General features: G+C 39.6%; 1 protein-coding gene across 1 annotated transcript in view; it reads right to left on the bottom strand.

Moving 5' to 3' along the window:
- SPINK5 (serine peptidase inhibitor Kazal type 5) overlaps positions 1-16,618 on the bottom strand; it is an 83,945-nt gene that overhangs the window by 36,660 nt on the left and 30,667 nt on the right. The window contains exons 9-17 of the mRNA XM_019809502.1: positions 15,830-15,957; positions 13,988-14,075; positions 11,573-11,700; positions 10,217-10,298; positions 8,485-8,612; positions 6,643-6,724; positions 5,320-5,447; positions 2,441-2,489; positions 631-758 (exon numbers count right to left, since the gene is read on the bottom strand). Coding sequence (XP_019665061.1) covers positions 631-758; positions 2,441-2,489; positions 5,320-5,447; positions 6,643-6,724; positions 8,485-8,612; positions 10,217-10,298; positions 11,573-11,700; positions 13,988-14,075; positions 15,830-15,957 — 941 coding nt within the window. The remainder of the gene's footprint in view (positions 1-630; positions 759-2,440; positions 2,490-5,319; positions 5,448-6,642; positions 6,725-8,484; positions 8,613-10,216; positions 10,299-11,572; positions 11,701-13,987; positions 14,076-15,829; positions 15,958-16,618) is intronic.

Raw genomic sequence — 16,618 nt, 5'->3', positions numbered from 1 at the left:
ATGGAGTTTTGGTCTCACTCACCAAGACAATGGCAAAAGAGTCCGTTGGACTCGGCTCACAAGAAGACATTTCAATAAACATGTATTGTATGGGCTTGCCTCGTACAGGTTTTACTCTCTACGCTAAACCACTTATCAGAGTGTTTATTTCAGCTGTGCACAGTAATGTCTCTGAAGGGATAAATTCAACTTTCTCCATTCCTTCTCTCATCCAGGTTATTTTAACACTTCTTTCCTACTGACCTCATAAAACTCTGTGCAACTGGTTTTCCCTTAGCCAAGAGCTGAATATATTCACAGAATCATAAAATGTCAGGGGTGAGAGAGACAAAGATATTACTGTATCCAGATCATCAAACTTATGGTCTCAGTTATGAATGATGATTATCAAGTGTTGAAAATATAAATTAAGACTTTCCCATGACTTAACTAGAGGATAGAAGGATAACTGGATAGAGAATCACATTGTCACTGTGTGATTCATTATTACTTCATGTCTTGTCTATGTGCTTTTAAACTTACGTAGCATACAAGCCATGGTATATATTCTACACACTTCTGAGGAAACTGAGACTCAGACGTGATCAATGATGAAGAGATTCAGTGGGACAGACGAGGGTAGGTACTCACAATAGGCTTGCACACATGGCACACTTGTTTCCGTGCATTTTGCCATCGGGGCCGCGGACAGGGTCATTCTCCCTGGTGCATATAAGCATTCCATTCCTCACTTGGTTCCGAAATTCACTGCAGAGCTCCTGGAAAATATTTTCTCAGAATGACTGTCTACCCTTCCTGCACCTTTGCCTCTTCTGAGGAATAAGTGACGCAGGGTAGAAGAAAAACAAAAAGCGATCACAAGGAGCAGTAAATCGGTAAGTCTTTACAAAGTTTCCATCATCGACTCAGAACTGTCCTTGCACTAGACTGGATCCGGAAATACTTCTCATCATCATTCTGCTCACACTCTAGGTGCAGAAGAAGGCTGACAAAATTAGCAGAGAACAATGTATATGTTTGTGTTATGTTACATGTCACAGTCTATAAAGGGGAGGGGCTTCCATGGACCTAGAAGAAGAGGCTTCCTGGAGGAATGAGAATACTGCTGAGCTTCCATGAGAAAGAAGGACATCCTGCATTTCCAACTACTCGGGTGAAACTAGAGACGCCGCTGAGTGAAATAAATGATACAGAAAAAAAATTTGGTACAATCTCTCTTATATGTGGAATCTGAAAAAGCTGAACTCATAGAAACAGAAAGTAGAGTGGTGTTTGCCAGGGGCTGGGGGGTGGGGAAAATAGGGAGACGCTGGTCAAATGGTATACATTTCCAGTTATAAGATGAATAAGTTCTGGAGATCTGCTTTAGAGCATGGTAATTATAGTTAACAATACAACAGTATTACACAGTATAATTGAAAGTTGCTAAGAGAGTAGCTCCTAAATGTTCTCACCACAAAAAAGAGATGTATGATGTAATAACGTGATGTGATGGAAGTGTTAGGAAATGCTACGGGAGTATCATTTTACAATATATAAGTGTACCAAACCAAGACAATATACACAATGTTAAACTTACACAACGTTGTATGTCAATTATATCTCAATAAACCTGGAAAAATTAAAATAAGAATAATGTGCAAAAAATTAGTGAATCTCAATTTGTCTTTAAGAAGGCTGAGAAGGAAAAGAAAAACATGCTCAAATTAAGAAATAAAGATATATTTGAAATAAAGATATGGAGGAGAGGAAAAGTATGAGCCCTTGGAGAAACTGACACCTTTCTGGTAGTTCCTCCAAAAAGAAGAAGGATAGGGGATTTCAAACAGGAGAGGTACAGTAGGAGCAGAGGGAAGAAAACATGTGTTAAGACTGACTGGAAAATCTAAGATGATTTAGCAGCTCATCAGATATTATGGATAAAACAATTGTTCATTTCTAAATTACCAATAAAAGGATGGTTTCAACTAACAAAAATAAAGTTTATGAGAAAGTCAGTCAGTTTAAAGGGAGACTTTTAAACTGTGTCTACTTTTCCCACATAAATATTAGGGTATACTTTGCATTTATTAGGTAATGAAATCCATAAAGGTAAATTTTGTTTATGGCCGTTATATGAGAGTAATCTGACATCACATACAGACAGATTTTATTGTGCTACTTGTGAGAAGCCAAATATGGAGAATATGCCTTACAGAGTAAGTTAACCCTCTCCTTCTTATAAAATGAAACTCAAAATGTGAATTATCATGCAATAAAACTAGTACTCTAGAAACTTCTACTTGAGACCCCTTTTTACAAGTGACAGGCTTTTTGCTGCTGTTGTTCATTTCAGGCATGACAATTGAAAAGGAAAACATTTCTGCTAATGAGGTATCTAGAATACTTTAAGAAGAAAAAAATGTCAAGGCATAACATTAGCAGTCCCGAGAAAAATTACCTTTGTAGCTTCTCTTTTAGCTTTTGCTCTTGCTCTTTCTTCTTGCTGACTATAAGGATCAGGGGAAGAAAAAGAGGGGAAAAGAAATGGGTCTTAATACAGTACAGTAGATTCTTAACATTTACAGGTTGATCATTCGTTGCTTTGACAATTCTCAAGCACCCCCAAGGATCCACTCACAGCAATTTGTAATTTTATTGGATAATAAACTGAAATGATTCACTTCACCTCAAGAGACTAGTGTGCAAGAGAAAGTCCCTTAATGAGTAAGCCCATTAGCTGTCAGCAAGTACACTGCAGTACTATTATCCTATTGGCTGATTCTTTTACATCTGCAACAGCTCTCTACAAAGTGCTAATATTTGGCTTCTGGAGGCAATATAGCATGGTGGTAAAGAGGACAGAGTCCAGAGCCATAAGGAACGCAACAGATGTCTGAACCTCTCTGTGCCTTCCTCATCTTTAAAAGTGGAAGGGGGGGGGCGCCTGGGTGGCACAGCGGTTAAGCGTCTGCCTTCGGCTCAGGGCGTGGTCCCGGCGTTATGGGAAAGCGGAAGGGGAAGGGAGGGATAGGGGGAGCAATAACCACATTCTTCTCATAGCATTGTTGTGAGCATTAAGTGAGTTGATAAGTGTAAAGCAACTAGAGGACATATCTGGTACATAATGAAATGATTGACAAAGGTGATATAAATGATCGCTATCATCATCACTGTAGTTATAAGAATGAACCCTCCAAAAAAAAGGCACATGAAGGAAATAAAGTGAGGCTGATAGCTCTTAACCGTTTTCGGTAACTAACAGTGCTGCAAATCAAGTTTAGCACAACTGGATCTACAATCTAAACAATTTAATCCTGTTAAACATGTATAAAGTTTTCATTGTAAAAGGTAAAAATGTGTAAATAATATGTAAAAATGTTACGTTTCAATCACAATAAGACTTGCTCATTGATTAGATTAAAACTTTATTTAAAAAAAATTTTTTTAAGATTTTTTATTTATTTATTTGACAGAGATAGAGACAGCCAGCGAGAGAGAGAACACAAGCAGGGGCAGTGGGAGAGGGAGAAGCAGGCTCATAGAGGAGGAGCCTGACGTGGGGCTCGATCCCATAACGGCGGGATCACGCCCTGAACCGAAGGCACACGCTTAACCGCTGTGCCACCCAGGCGCCCCGAGATTAAAACTTTTTTAAAAGGTGAAAAGACGGGGCACCTGGGTGGCTCAGTCAGCTAAGCGTCTGCCCAGGTCATGATCTCCGGGGTCCTGGGATCGAGCCTCAGCAGGGAGTCTCCTTCTGTCTCTCCCTCTGTCCCTTTCTCATGCTTTCCCTTTCTCTCTCAAATGGATAAATAAAATCTTAAAAAAAAAAAAAAAAGTGAAAAGACAGTTTGCATATGGTATGAAAGTGTGCAAAAAAAGACTATGGAGGGAAAAATTATTCTCAAAAAAGGCAAGTGCCTTTGCTAACATACCCACAAAATATGACATAGTAAATATTTCTTTTTGATAAGGAATTTTTATAGTGATGGGAGAAAATTACTAAAATATCTCCAATTGTGATGTTTCTCATACTTCTTTATATGGAAACTGATCTAAGCTTTACCGTGAGTCTACGTTGACTAAAAAATTAAAGAAGCATTTTCTTTCCATACCAGGAAATTATCAGAGGAAGCAACAGAGCTGACCACTAGGTGGCAGAATTACTTCCTTGTCACGGAAAGATAAATATAAAGAAATGTAAAGAAAAAGAGACGGAGACAAACCTAACTACAGGCAAATATAATTAATTGCCAGAAGTTATAATGGCATTGCTAAATGATTGTATTACATTTAACAGCATACAATGGAAAACATCATTTTCTTCATTTTTTTTCTGCACGGCTGTTTCTATCATTCCCGACTTCTCTGGGCCTTTATGTTGTCATCTTGCAATAATACAAGAAAGATCCACTTCATGTGTTTATTGTGAAGATTAAGGTAGCAAAACTTTTAGCAAGTATATGCCGATTACATGCATTCAGTAAATGATGGTTATGATGATTTGGTTTTTAGTGCTTCTATGCCCAAACACTACTGGACAAATCTTCAGGGTTATAATGCTCTCCAGCAGGGGAGACTGAATGACTGAATCCTTTCAGAGATTCTGAGTATATAGAAAGTCAACTGGAGTATCCCTTGGGAATAAGATAAAAACCCTTAAGGAGTATCATAGACTTTTGTTTGAGAGGATACATCTTGTCATTTATTCTACAGTTGTATTTTACTCACCTGAAAATGAGCATCCAACTTTTACCATTTCTAAAACAGTCTTCACCTACTTCCAACTATTACAAAATTCATCTTCATTTTGCACCCAAATCTGTGTCCCTATAGCTCTCAACCATTTTAATTCTACTCCTGAGGTCACACAGAGTGAGTAAGAAGACAGGTAGTAAACTAAAACAGAAAAAAAAAACCTTCTTCCTAAAATTTTCCATGCACTATAATGATATTTTATATGTAATCTCATCCATTTCCTATTTTAGCTGATAATCCTTCAGAAAACTAAAAGCATTTCTTATGGTTATCATAGAGTATTCTCTTCTCTGAATAAAAGATCTCGAGTTACCTCTAAAATATCCTAAAACAAATTATTATGGCTCTCTTCAGATCACAGTAATCATCATCTGAAAGCTCTCCACTTGCTTTTCTGTTTTGTGTTTTCTTCTGTGTGTGTGTGTGTGTGTGTGTGTGTGTGTGTGTGTTTTAGTTCATTTAAATGTGACACCCAAAAATGACCACTGCCCTGAAGAGGAAAATGCATTGTTTGCAACTGTTTAAAAACTTCCCTCAGTTCCTTCTCCCTCTCTTTCTGAAGTCCTGAGCTGTACTCACAAGAAGGCCTCACACATGGAGCACGTGTTGCCATGCATTTTCCCATCTGGACCCTTGATGGGGTCATTCTCTCGCGTGCAGAGAAGCTGTCCATTCTTCCTTAACTTGCGGTATTCACTGCACAATTCCTGTGAAAGTGAGGAAGGAAGTTTGAGGTTTTGAACACAGGTGGGGGCAGACTGGAAAAATAGCTGAAGTTCAGACTTTTTTTCTTAAATGGGGATCAGCAATTGGCTTATTTTAGAATAGTTCTTAACCGGGAAGACATGACTATTTTTTATTTTATTTTATTATTATATTATGTTAGTCACCATATAGTACATCCCCGGATTCCGATGTAAAGTTCGATGCTCCATTAGTTGTGTATAACACCCAGTGCACCATGCAATATGTGCCCTCCTTACTACCCATCACCAGCCTATCCCATTCCCCCACCCCCTCCCCTCTGAAGTCTTCAGTTTGTTTCTCATAGTCCATAGTCTCTCATGTTTCATTCCCCCTTCTGATTACCCCCCTTTTCTTTATCCCTTTCTTCCCCTACCGATCATCCTAGTTCTTATGTTCCATAGATGAGAGAAATCATATGATAATTGTCTTTCTCTGCTTGACTTATTTCACTTAGCATTATCTCCTCCAGTGCCGTCCATGTTGCAGCAAATGTTGAGAATTCGTTCTTTCTGATAGCTGAGTAATATTCCATTGTATATATGGACCACAGCTTCTTAATCCAGTCATCTGTTGAAGGGCATCTCGGCTCCTTCCATGATTTGGCTATTGTGGACAATGCAGCTATGAACATTGGGGTGCATATGGCCCTTCTCTTTACTACGTCTGTATCTTTGGGGTAAACACCCAGTAGTGCAATGGCTGGGTCATAGGGTAGTTCAATTTTTAACTTTTTAAGGGACCTCCACACTGTTTTCCAGAGTGGCTGTACCAACTTGCATTCCCACCAACAATGTAGGAGGGATCCCCTTTCTCCACATCCTCTCCAACAATTGTTGTTTCTTGCCTTGTCTATCTTTGCCATTCTAACTGGCGTAAGGTGGTATCTCAGTGTGGTTTTGATTTGAATTTCCCTGATGGCTAATGATTTTGAACATTTTTTCATGTCAGACATGACTATTTTTAAATGATAAAAGTTACACATCCTCGACCTAGAAATAGTCACGTATGCACATGGGTATATGCTCACATATGAACAAACACAGACTGTACAAATGTTTCCTACGGTTTCAGGGGATTTATGAGTTTCCTGAATGCCATCTATGGAGGCCAGGTCCACATGCCTCCGCCTCCAACTTCTGGAGAAGTTCCCCTCACCTCAAAGGGAGCTGTGTTCTCAGATTCTCTCTTATTTCTTGACTCACTTTCCTTCTTTTTCTTTTCATCTTTCTCTGTTTGGCTAAAAAAGAATGATTAAAAAAGAGATCAGTAAGGATCATAGAATGTCCAGGTTGAAAGTGACCTCAAATACAATTTAATTATTACAGTTAGTACTTATTAAATTCTGGGGCGCCTGGGTGGCTCAGTCAGTTAAATGTCTGCCTTCGGCTCAGGTTGTGATCCCAGGGTCCTGGGATCGAGCCTTGCATTGAGCTCCCTGTTCCCCCTCCCTCTGCTCCTCACCACCTTCCTCCCCTGCTTGTGCTCTCTCTCTCTTTCAAAAACAAAAAACACAAAACAAACAACAACAACAACAAAAACACAACTTACTAAATTCTTACTATGTGCCTGACCTGGGGCTCATTCCATGAAATCTTCCCAACTGCATGTTACAAAACTACTATTTATAACCCCTTTTACAAATGAGAAAACTGACAGAATGGATCACTTTCCCAAGGACACAGAACTGACAAATGTATACCGCATATTTAAACCCTAATCCACAGGAAGTTTTTTGATCTCCCACTACTCACAACTTCTAATTCTCAGCATGTCTGGTTACTGTCTAGCTTTGCTTTAATCTGCTAGTAGATTCTCTACCTATATCATCCTTGAAACCCCACACAGGTCATTCTACCCTTGAAGTCCCCAGACTGTTAGGAAGTTGCTTCTGGCATTGAGCCAGACCCCTTCCAGAGCTTTCTCTCATTGTTCCCACTTTGATCCACAGAGACAACCTAGAACTAGTGTTGATTTCACATTTAAAAACAAAAGCTACTTGGATATTTCAAGACCATGACTCCCCCCCCTTGATAAATGTACTAAGCCTTAACAGTCCTCGAAGGACACGGTTTTTATTCTATTCTTCTAAATAGTTTTTGCTTTCCTGCTGAAGTGGTCCTCTCATAATGGAACACAGAAATGCAGCAGAAAGTTAATCTGAACTCACTGCTTACATTTTCTAGAATCTCTTCCATAACAACAACTGTCTAGTAGAAGAGAGAGATGTTGAACGTATAGTCACACGTACCAATTTACAGCTATTAACTGTGCTTAGTGCTATGAAGCAAAATCCTGATCACCATGAAGGAGAAACTGTGGGGTTAGGAATGCAGAGTAGACTTCACCACAGCTGTTTAAGCTGACGAGACACATAGGAGCGGTTCACTCCACCAGATACTCATCATTTCTATTCCAAGTCATTTCTCCAGGTCCTGCGTATGAACTAATGTACCGATTTGCATATTGATATGTTTGCTTTGTGATGTGTTGTGTGATTTCAGATGATTTCACAGCCTGCTCTGCAAGGGTAAGATCCTTGTTTTACATCCTGTACACTTCCATAGGAACTCAACCAGTGATTGATAAACAAGAATGATTCCTTGGAGTTGATTAGGAGTGATCTCACCATGATGGCAACATAGATGGTTCCTAACTTCCCTTCCCCTCATCAGAACAACCAACCTGTATTCAAGAACATGACATGACAGAGAAACTCCTAGAACACAGGGACAAGGCTGAAGTACCCACTGTGCCTCAGTGACCAAGCCAGACTGCATTAGAAGGGTACGAGAAGCAGCTACGTGTGTACCTCATTGCCCCTCTCTCAGGACAGAGCAGGAATTATTCTTTGATAATTATGACATTGTGCAAAGATGCCGTTGACAGGAAATAAACACAATTTAAGAAATAAAATATAACAAAGTTAAAATTAAAAAATAAAAAACGAAGCAGAAAGGACAAACTCTCCCTCATTTTCCCTCTTCCAGCGCTACTCACAAGAACACCTCACACATGGAGCAGGTGTTGCCATACATTTTCCCATCTGGGCCCTGGATAGGGTCGTTCTCTCGCGTGCAGGGGAGTTTTCCATTCCTCACAAGCTTGCGGTATTCACTGCACAGCTCCTGCCAACACAGAGAAAGCAAGCTGGGGATGCGTTTTATTCCTATTCCAAGCAGAAGACTGGAACATCAACTTTGGCAGAAACTAATATTATGCTTCTTTGACACCAGGACTTTGGTTGTGTTTCTCTCAAGAGTAAAATTTAACACAACAAACAGAACTCATCATTTGCTAAGAGACAGGAACAAGTAAGACATAATGGGATGTCACAGTATAATAAAAGACGCGGACAAGTAAACTCCACTACCATCTAAACACACTAAAATAAGGGCCGGGCAGCCTGGGTGGCTCAGTCGGTTACGTGTCTGCCTTTGGCTCAGGTCATGATCCCAGGGTTCTGGGATGGACCCCCAGGTCAGGCTCCCAGCTCAGTGTGGAGTCTGCTTCGTCCTCTCTCTCTGTCCCTTCCCCTGCCCTGCCCCTCTCCCTGCCCTGCCCCTCCCCCTGCTCATGTGCTCTCTCTCCCGCGCTCTCCCTCTCTCTTGCAAATAAATAAAATCTTAAAAAAATTGTTTGTAAGAATAAAGTAAGTGCAAACATACAGGTACAGGAAAATCTGAGAACACAGAGGTTAGGACCATGAGATCTGATTGTGAACACCGGGGAAGATGTCACATAACAGGAATAATTTGAGTGAGACTGAAGAGAAAACAGCATTTTCGTGGGTAAGAAAAGGATTGGGGAATATGTGTAAGAGACCGTTAGGCTGGGAAACAAAGTAGGAAACTACACGGGCATATAGCAGAACATGAATTTCTGATTAAAGGTAAGCCAAATAAGAAGGGAGAGAGGAGACTGAGGTATATCCTATAGTTAATGATGAGCCATTTGTGGCTTTTAAGGAGAACAGTATTGTGATCTGATCAATATTGTGAAGCTTTACTCTAGCTCTGTTAGGGAGAATAGTTGAATAAGGGAAAGAATAGAACCTAGAGGGAAAAGTAGGAGACTTTCATCTTCTAAATAATAAGCAGTAACAACATATAGAAGGCTATGGAAACAAATATTGTAACATTTCAGAGGTAAAAACAGGCTGTGTGCAGAATGAAGGTATTTTTATCCCAATTCAGATGTGAAATTTCAAAAATTCATATGTAGAAAATATACACGTACAGTCTCTGGGAAGTGGTTTGCAAAAGCTAACACAGTCTATAAGTGATGAAACCAGTGCTAGAACCTAGTTTTTTCAGACTTCAAATAATTTTTACTCAACAGGGTTAGTCTTGGAAGCAGCAAGAACTGATCAAGTTCCCATAGCATTCATCTCAATGTCATCTCCAGATTAAATGGTTAGGATTTCCAGGCAATTTTTACTGGACGATATTCCACTCTTTATTATTTTTTTAAAGATTTTATTTATTTATTTGACAGGGAGAGAGAGCACAAGCAGGCAGAGTAGCAGGCAGAGGGAGAAGGAGAAGCAGGCTCCCTGCTGAGCAAGGAGCCCGATGCGGGGCTCGATCCCAGGACCCTAGGATCATGACCTGAGCCTAAGGCAGCCGCTTCACCGGCTGAGCCACCCAAGCGCCAATATTCCACCCTTTAGACTCTGAAATATGTTCAAATTAGAATGCCAAGTGTGACTCAATGGGGGCATTCCACTCACTGCATATAAGGGTGTTTTTTCAGATTCTCTTTTATTTCTTGCTTCTGCTTCAGCCTTTTTCTTTTCTTCAGCTTCTGCTTGGCTAAATGAGAGAAAAAAATGAGAAGAATCCATTGGCCCAGGTACAGGCAATTATTTGTCCACATTCTTGCATTGCTAATCTGTTCTCCCTCCTAAGGAAGAGCAATTTTGTCCTTTAATCACTACATACCAATGAGAAGCAACAAAACAGCCTCCAGTATGGTAAGATACCATAACTTCTTCATACTTTTTGCTTAACATTGAAAGAAAGATAGTGATTGTGGATCTGGAAAGCTTGCTTTCTATAAAATACCCTTCTTGCCTGTGGTCAAAAAAGAAATACCATCAATGTCCATCAAGGAGATATCAAAACTAGTATCATTGTGACATTATACCTGGAGGTGGAAAGTGGCCTTTACAAAGCACATTGACTGGTTCCCTTGTTTTACAGAGAGCAGCTGAGGCAGACAGGGTTTTGGCTATACTTTTTAGGAAAGGACTAAATTAACCGAGGTCTCTACTCTCAAGTGTATAGTCTATCACATCATGCACACCCTAGCTTTATTAATTCACCTTAAATGTATTGCTTACTCATGGCTGTAAGCCATTTGTTATCTAAAGACAAAATGCAGTGTGGGTGGAAAAAGGCCAATAATTTCCATACGTTGATAAACCAAATGAGCCTATATTTGCCTTGCACAATAGAATTGCATGGTATGTACAGTTAACTGATGCTATTTCAAACACGGAGGCTATCAATCAAAACAAAAGACCATAGATTCGAAATGTAAATCAACTTCTTAATCGGAGTTCAATCAAATAAACTGGGAGTAGTTCCAAATTTTGAAAGCAAACTGCCAATTCTAACTTATTGAGAAATGTCACATTATATAAAGTAATATTTAATTTTGTAAGGGTTCGTGATTGTTTGATGGGCAACCTTAACTCTAATAATCAATATCTGCATTAAGTGCTTCCTTTGGGCCCTAACCTCTCCAGAAGATGAGATGCCTATAAACTTGTACCACAGTTTCACATATGAAGCTTCAGCAGTAGGGAGAATGTGATATTTGCACAAGCTCGTGGCTGTCAGGATGTTCCAGTGGTAAGAGAATGAGTGTCAGGAAGCAGATATATTGGAGTAAATGGCTCTAGGCCCTTCTCCCAACTCTACTGCTAACATTTTCAATGTTAAGCAGTCAACTTACTCAACTCCCTTTCCTATTTTGAGCCACAGTTTCTCCATTTACATAAGTAGTTAGAGTTCTATTAGACTCTCTGTTAAGTCCCTTCTCCCTTTGGCATTCTTTAGACACTCTGACATTCTATACTCACTAGAAGGCTTGACACATCGAACACAAGTTTCCATGCATTTTCCCATCTGGACCACGAACAGGGTCATTTTCTCTGGTACAGAAAAGTATTCCATTCTTTGCATGATCCTGATATTCACTGCAGAGTTTCTAAATAATGAAAATGAGACAGCTTAGATATAGTTCCCTATTCTGTTTATACATTTTATTTTGTTTTATTTTATTTTATTTCAAGATTTTATTTATTTATTTGAGAGAGAGAGACTGAGATAGCGAGAGAGAACAAGAGCAGGGAAGAGAGAGAGAAGAAAGCTCCCTGCGAGCAGGGAGCCCAACATGGAGCTTGATTCCAGGACCCCAGGATCATGACCTGAGCCAAAGAGAGATGCTTAACCGACTGAGCCACCCAGGTGCCCCTATACATTTTTTTTTAAGATTTTATTTATTTATTTGAGAGAGAAGAGTGTGAGAGTGAGTGGGCGGGGAGAGGCAGAGGGAGAGGGAGGGAGAGAATCTCAAGCAAACTCCATGCTGAGCGTGGAGCCCAACATGGGGCTCAATCTCACAATCCTAAGATCATGACCTGAGCCAAAATCAAGAGTTGGATACTTGGGGCGCCTGAGTGGCACAGCGGTTAAGCATCTGCCTTCGGCTCAGGGCGTGATCCCGGGGTTGTGGGATCGAGCCCCGCATCAGGCTCCTATGCTATGAGCCTGCTTCTTCCTCTCCCACTCCCCCTGCTTGTGTTCCCTCTCTCACTGGCTGTCTCTCTCTGTGAAATAAATAAATAAAATCTTTAATAAAAAAAAAAAAAGTTGGATACTTAACCAACTGAGCCATCCATACGCCCTCTGTTTATACATTTTAGATGCTGTTAACTAAAGATAACAGAGAAGAGGAACTAAGGATAAAAAAATAAAACTTTTAGGATTTAGGATCATCCCAAAATTTTGTGATATTTCTCTCCGTGTTAAGAGTCACCCATTTAAGTATTCAACAAATGTATTAAGGGGATATAAATATAAACGTGATTTAGCTCTTTTATCACTCAAGTGGACAGGATAAGGAATTGCAATATAAAAAGCTAAGAGATTTCACACAGGTCTGAGTTAAATCTGTACAAGCACAAAGGGAAGAATGATTCATGGAAGTACAGAGAAGAGTTTATAGCTGAGTTCTATATCTTTAGGATGTGTCTAGGTAAACAATGTGGCAAAAGGTCCTCCAAGAGGAATTACGACATATGTGCAAAGACAGAGGGGCATAAAAGACTATGCTATCTTGAGATAATCTATTATTGTCAGGAATAAAGAATTAGCTGGATAAAGATAGGAAGGTTTAGGAAGTGGTCAAAAAGGAGACCTTGAAGATAAGTCAAAACTAGATCACTGAACCTTGAAGGGAATTTGGACTTTACTCTTAGGAAATTGGAAAATGATAAATATTTATGGAAGAGAAGAATATGAGCAAATCTCTGTTTTATAAAGACCACCCAGCCAGATATGTGAGGATTTGAGTGAACGGAAACTGAAGTTTGAGAAACTATAGAAGAAAATAAGGAAAGGAAGGGAGAGAGGAAGTGTGGAAGGAAGGAAAAAGAACAAGGAAGACAAAAAGGAAGGGAAAAACTGGAAATGAAAGATAAAAGGAATGTTTTGATTTGAGAAATAAAATTAAAGGATTGAGGGAAAGAAATCAGTCGAAAGTAAGGCCTAGACAATATGATGGAATTACATGAAGTCAGAAGGGGAACTACTGAAGTAGGCTGTTTTATGAAACTGTGAACTACACACTACAGAAGGTGGAAGAACACTTGCTGTTAAAAATAAGGAGTGAAATGGTCCAGATACCCTCTAGGATACCCTCAAATGTTGGCTTTTCATAAGGCCACTGAGTCGGGAAATATTTCTCACTCTATAAAAACAATGTGGAAGATGAATTGAACCTTGAGGATTGCGGGAGATGTTGGCGAGAAGCATAGAGACCAGGCAGGATGTTAATGTATCAACACAAAGGAAATCTATTAGATGTATGAGCTAAGTTGGTAGCAGGAGAAAAAAAGACAAATGACTAGTTAAGAAATGTTCAGAAAGTAGAATGTGGTATGATTTTAAAGGGAGAATATTAAAATGTTACATAGAAGACCTCCAAAACACTACCACACATACCAAACTTTGAATTCAGATAATGCTTTGATATATTACCTTCATTTAGGAACTATTCTACTAATATGACTTGATTAATTTCCTCCAAATAGAGCTAAAAATTGTAATGTCGAATTATTCTTATAAATCGTATGAAATGTCAACCACAAAGTACTTTGCAGAGAATCCATCAGTAGCGGAGGAAAAAAAAACAATATCGAAAATGCATTCTAGAGTAAAATGCACACACACCCCACAAGAGTCATAACTAAATCCATCAAACTAATCATCACCTCCGTTTCTCTCTTAATTTTGACTTTTTCTTCAGTCTTCCTCAGGTTTTCATGTGCTTTATTTTTTTCTTCTGAAAAACGCTGTTTGCTGGAGAAAAAAACCCAAAATAAATAAATGAATACAGATGCTTCAAATCCTCATGTTATAAAATAGTCATTTAGGGGGCTCCTGGGTGGCCCAGTCAGTTAAGCATCTGCCTTCAGCTCAGGTCATGATCTCAGGGTCCTGGCATCAAGCCCCACATGGGGCTCCCTGCTCAGCAGGGAGTCGGGCTTCTCCATTTCCCTCTGCCCCTCCCCCTCTGCTTGTGCTTTCTCTCTCTCTCTCATTCTCTCTCTCTCAAATAAATAAGCAAATCTTATTTAAAAAAATTTACAAAAAAAAGTCATTTAGGTGCAGGTGGAAAAACAGCCATGTGTTCATGAGTTCTAGAACAAACATTTTCCAATCATCTTAAGGCTCCTTATTAGATTGAAATCTTCACTCTTTCTCCAAAGAATCCCTTTTATTTTGCCTTCATGTATGACATTTCCTTCCACTGCAATGACCATTTTTGTCATCTTGCCTTCTTTTAAATCTCCCCAACTTAAATTCTACCTCCTTCAAGAAGACATTCCAGACCTCAAAGTGGAAATGAACAATATATCTGTGATTATATTTTCATAGCTGAATATTCTCTTATGGGATAGTTCTCACTCTGTCCTGCAATGTGTGTGTCTGTGTGTGTGTGTCCATGGCTTATTTTTGCTATTTAACTTTAAGTTTCTTGAGAGGAGGGATCTTCATTCACACATTCATTCAACATTTGGCTAGTAACTATATTTTGTCAAGTGCTGGCCTGGTGCTATATATAAAACAGACACATACCCTGTGTTCTTGGAACTTAGGACCCAGTCAACAAATAGTCATAGAAATAATTACACAATTACTAGCTGTGATGATTGCTATGAAATAAATTTTTTTTTTTAAAGATTTTATTTATTTATTCGACAGAGATAGAGACAGCCAGTGAGAGAAGGAACACAAGCAGGGAGAGTGGGAGAGGAAGAAGCAGGCTTATAGCAGAAGAGCCTGATGTGGGGCTCGATCCCATAATGCCGGGATCACGCCCTGAGCCGAAGGCAGACGCGTAACGACTGCGCTACCCAGGCGCCCCATAATTATTAAGAGTTATGAAGATTGATTTCAATTAAGAAATTTTCAGGAGGTCTTATCCAAAGAAGAATAATCTTGAAATGCGATCCACAGAAGAAGAGATACTAGCTGGCCAAGACTGAGACAAACTGGTAGTAGGACAGCATAAAGGAGAGAGCTTTGAGAGTTCAAGGATCTGAAAGAGTGATGAGACCTGGTCTGAGACATCTTCATAAATGCTGTAATTTATATGTTGTGGGATTTGTCCTTCCCCCCAGATCAGATTCCCAAGATGAAAAGATAAAGTTAATCCAAGTCACATATAAACATGAAGTTTTTGTGGGAGACAACATCTATTATGTCACAATGGGATAATTACTGAAGGAAAACAGTCAAAGTCGTGGTACCAGCTTTTACCCTCATTCTGTATTATAACTATCCCGTAAAAAGGCTCACAAAGGTGGTGGGAGGAAATATTAAGAAATGTTTTGTAATCCAGTCCTCTAACTGGAAAATAGAATCCATTTGTACTCAGGCATACAACATTAGGATCTGCTTTTAGGTGATACCAGGATTTGCAGAGGACAGAAAACTGCTCAAAAATGTTCAACAACAAAGCTGCACCTCAACATTGTTCTTACTCACCATTCCCATTAATCTCCACTTTACCTGTCCCATCACTCCAAAGAACCCCCATCTGTACTCACAAAATTTCAGCGCACAGGGCACATTTGTTGCCATGCATTCTGCCATCAGGGCCACGAACTGGGTCGCTCTCCCGTGTACAATAAAGTCTTCCATTCCTCACTTGGGTTTCATATTCTTTGCAAAAATCCTGCAAAGAAGGTATGTAATTACATTTAGCACTTTTCTACTCTTTCACATAAAAAATGTATATCATGGATTTATAGTCAAAGAACGTCAGGCCTAGAAGGTGTTGGTAAACGTATAACATATTAATGAGGATTAATAAGAAATAGTAATTATGTAATGAAATTATTAGGTACCTGTATCTACTATGTGGTATATTTATTAAAAGATAAAAGAACTGTGGGGTGCCTGGGTGGCTCAGTTGGTTAAGCAGTCAACTCCTGGTTTGGCTCAGGTCATGATCTCAGGGTCTTGAGACCGAGCCCCCCTTGGGCTCTGCACTCAGCAGGGAGTCTGCTTCTTTCCCTCTCCCCTCCCCCTACTTGCACACACGTTCTCTAAAATAAATAAATAAATCTCTAAAAAAAAGGTAAAAGAGCCTTATAAAGAATAAGGCTGAGCAGGGGCGCCTGGGTGGCACAGCGGTTAGGCGTCTGCCTTCGGCTCAGGGCGTGATCCCGGCGTTGTGGGATCTAGCCCCACATCAGGCTCCTCTGCTGTGCGCCTGCTTCTTCCTCTCCCACTCCCCCTGCTTGTGTTCCCTCTCTCGCTGGCTGTCTCTATCTCTGTCAAATAAATAAATAAAATCTTTAAAAAAAAAAAAAGAATAAGGCTGAGCAAATATC

This window comes from Ailuropoda melanoleuca, chromosome 3 (genome assembly GCF_002007445.2).
Source record: "Ailuropoda melanoleuca isolate Jingjing chromosome 3, ASM200744v2, whole genome shotgun sequence".
Classification (NCBI taxonomy): domain Eukaryota; kingdom Metazoa; phylum Chordata; class Mammalia; order Carnivora; family Ursidae; genus Ailuropoda; species Ailuropoda melanoleuca.
This window is presented reverse-complemented; position numbering and strand designations above follow the sequence as displayed.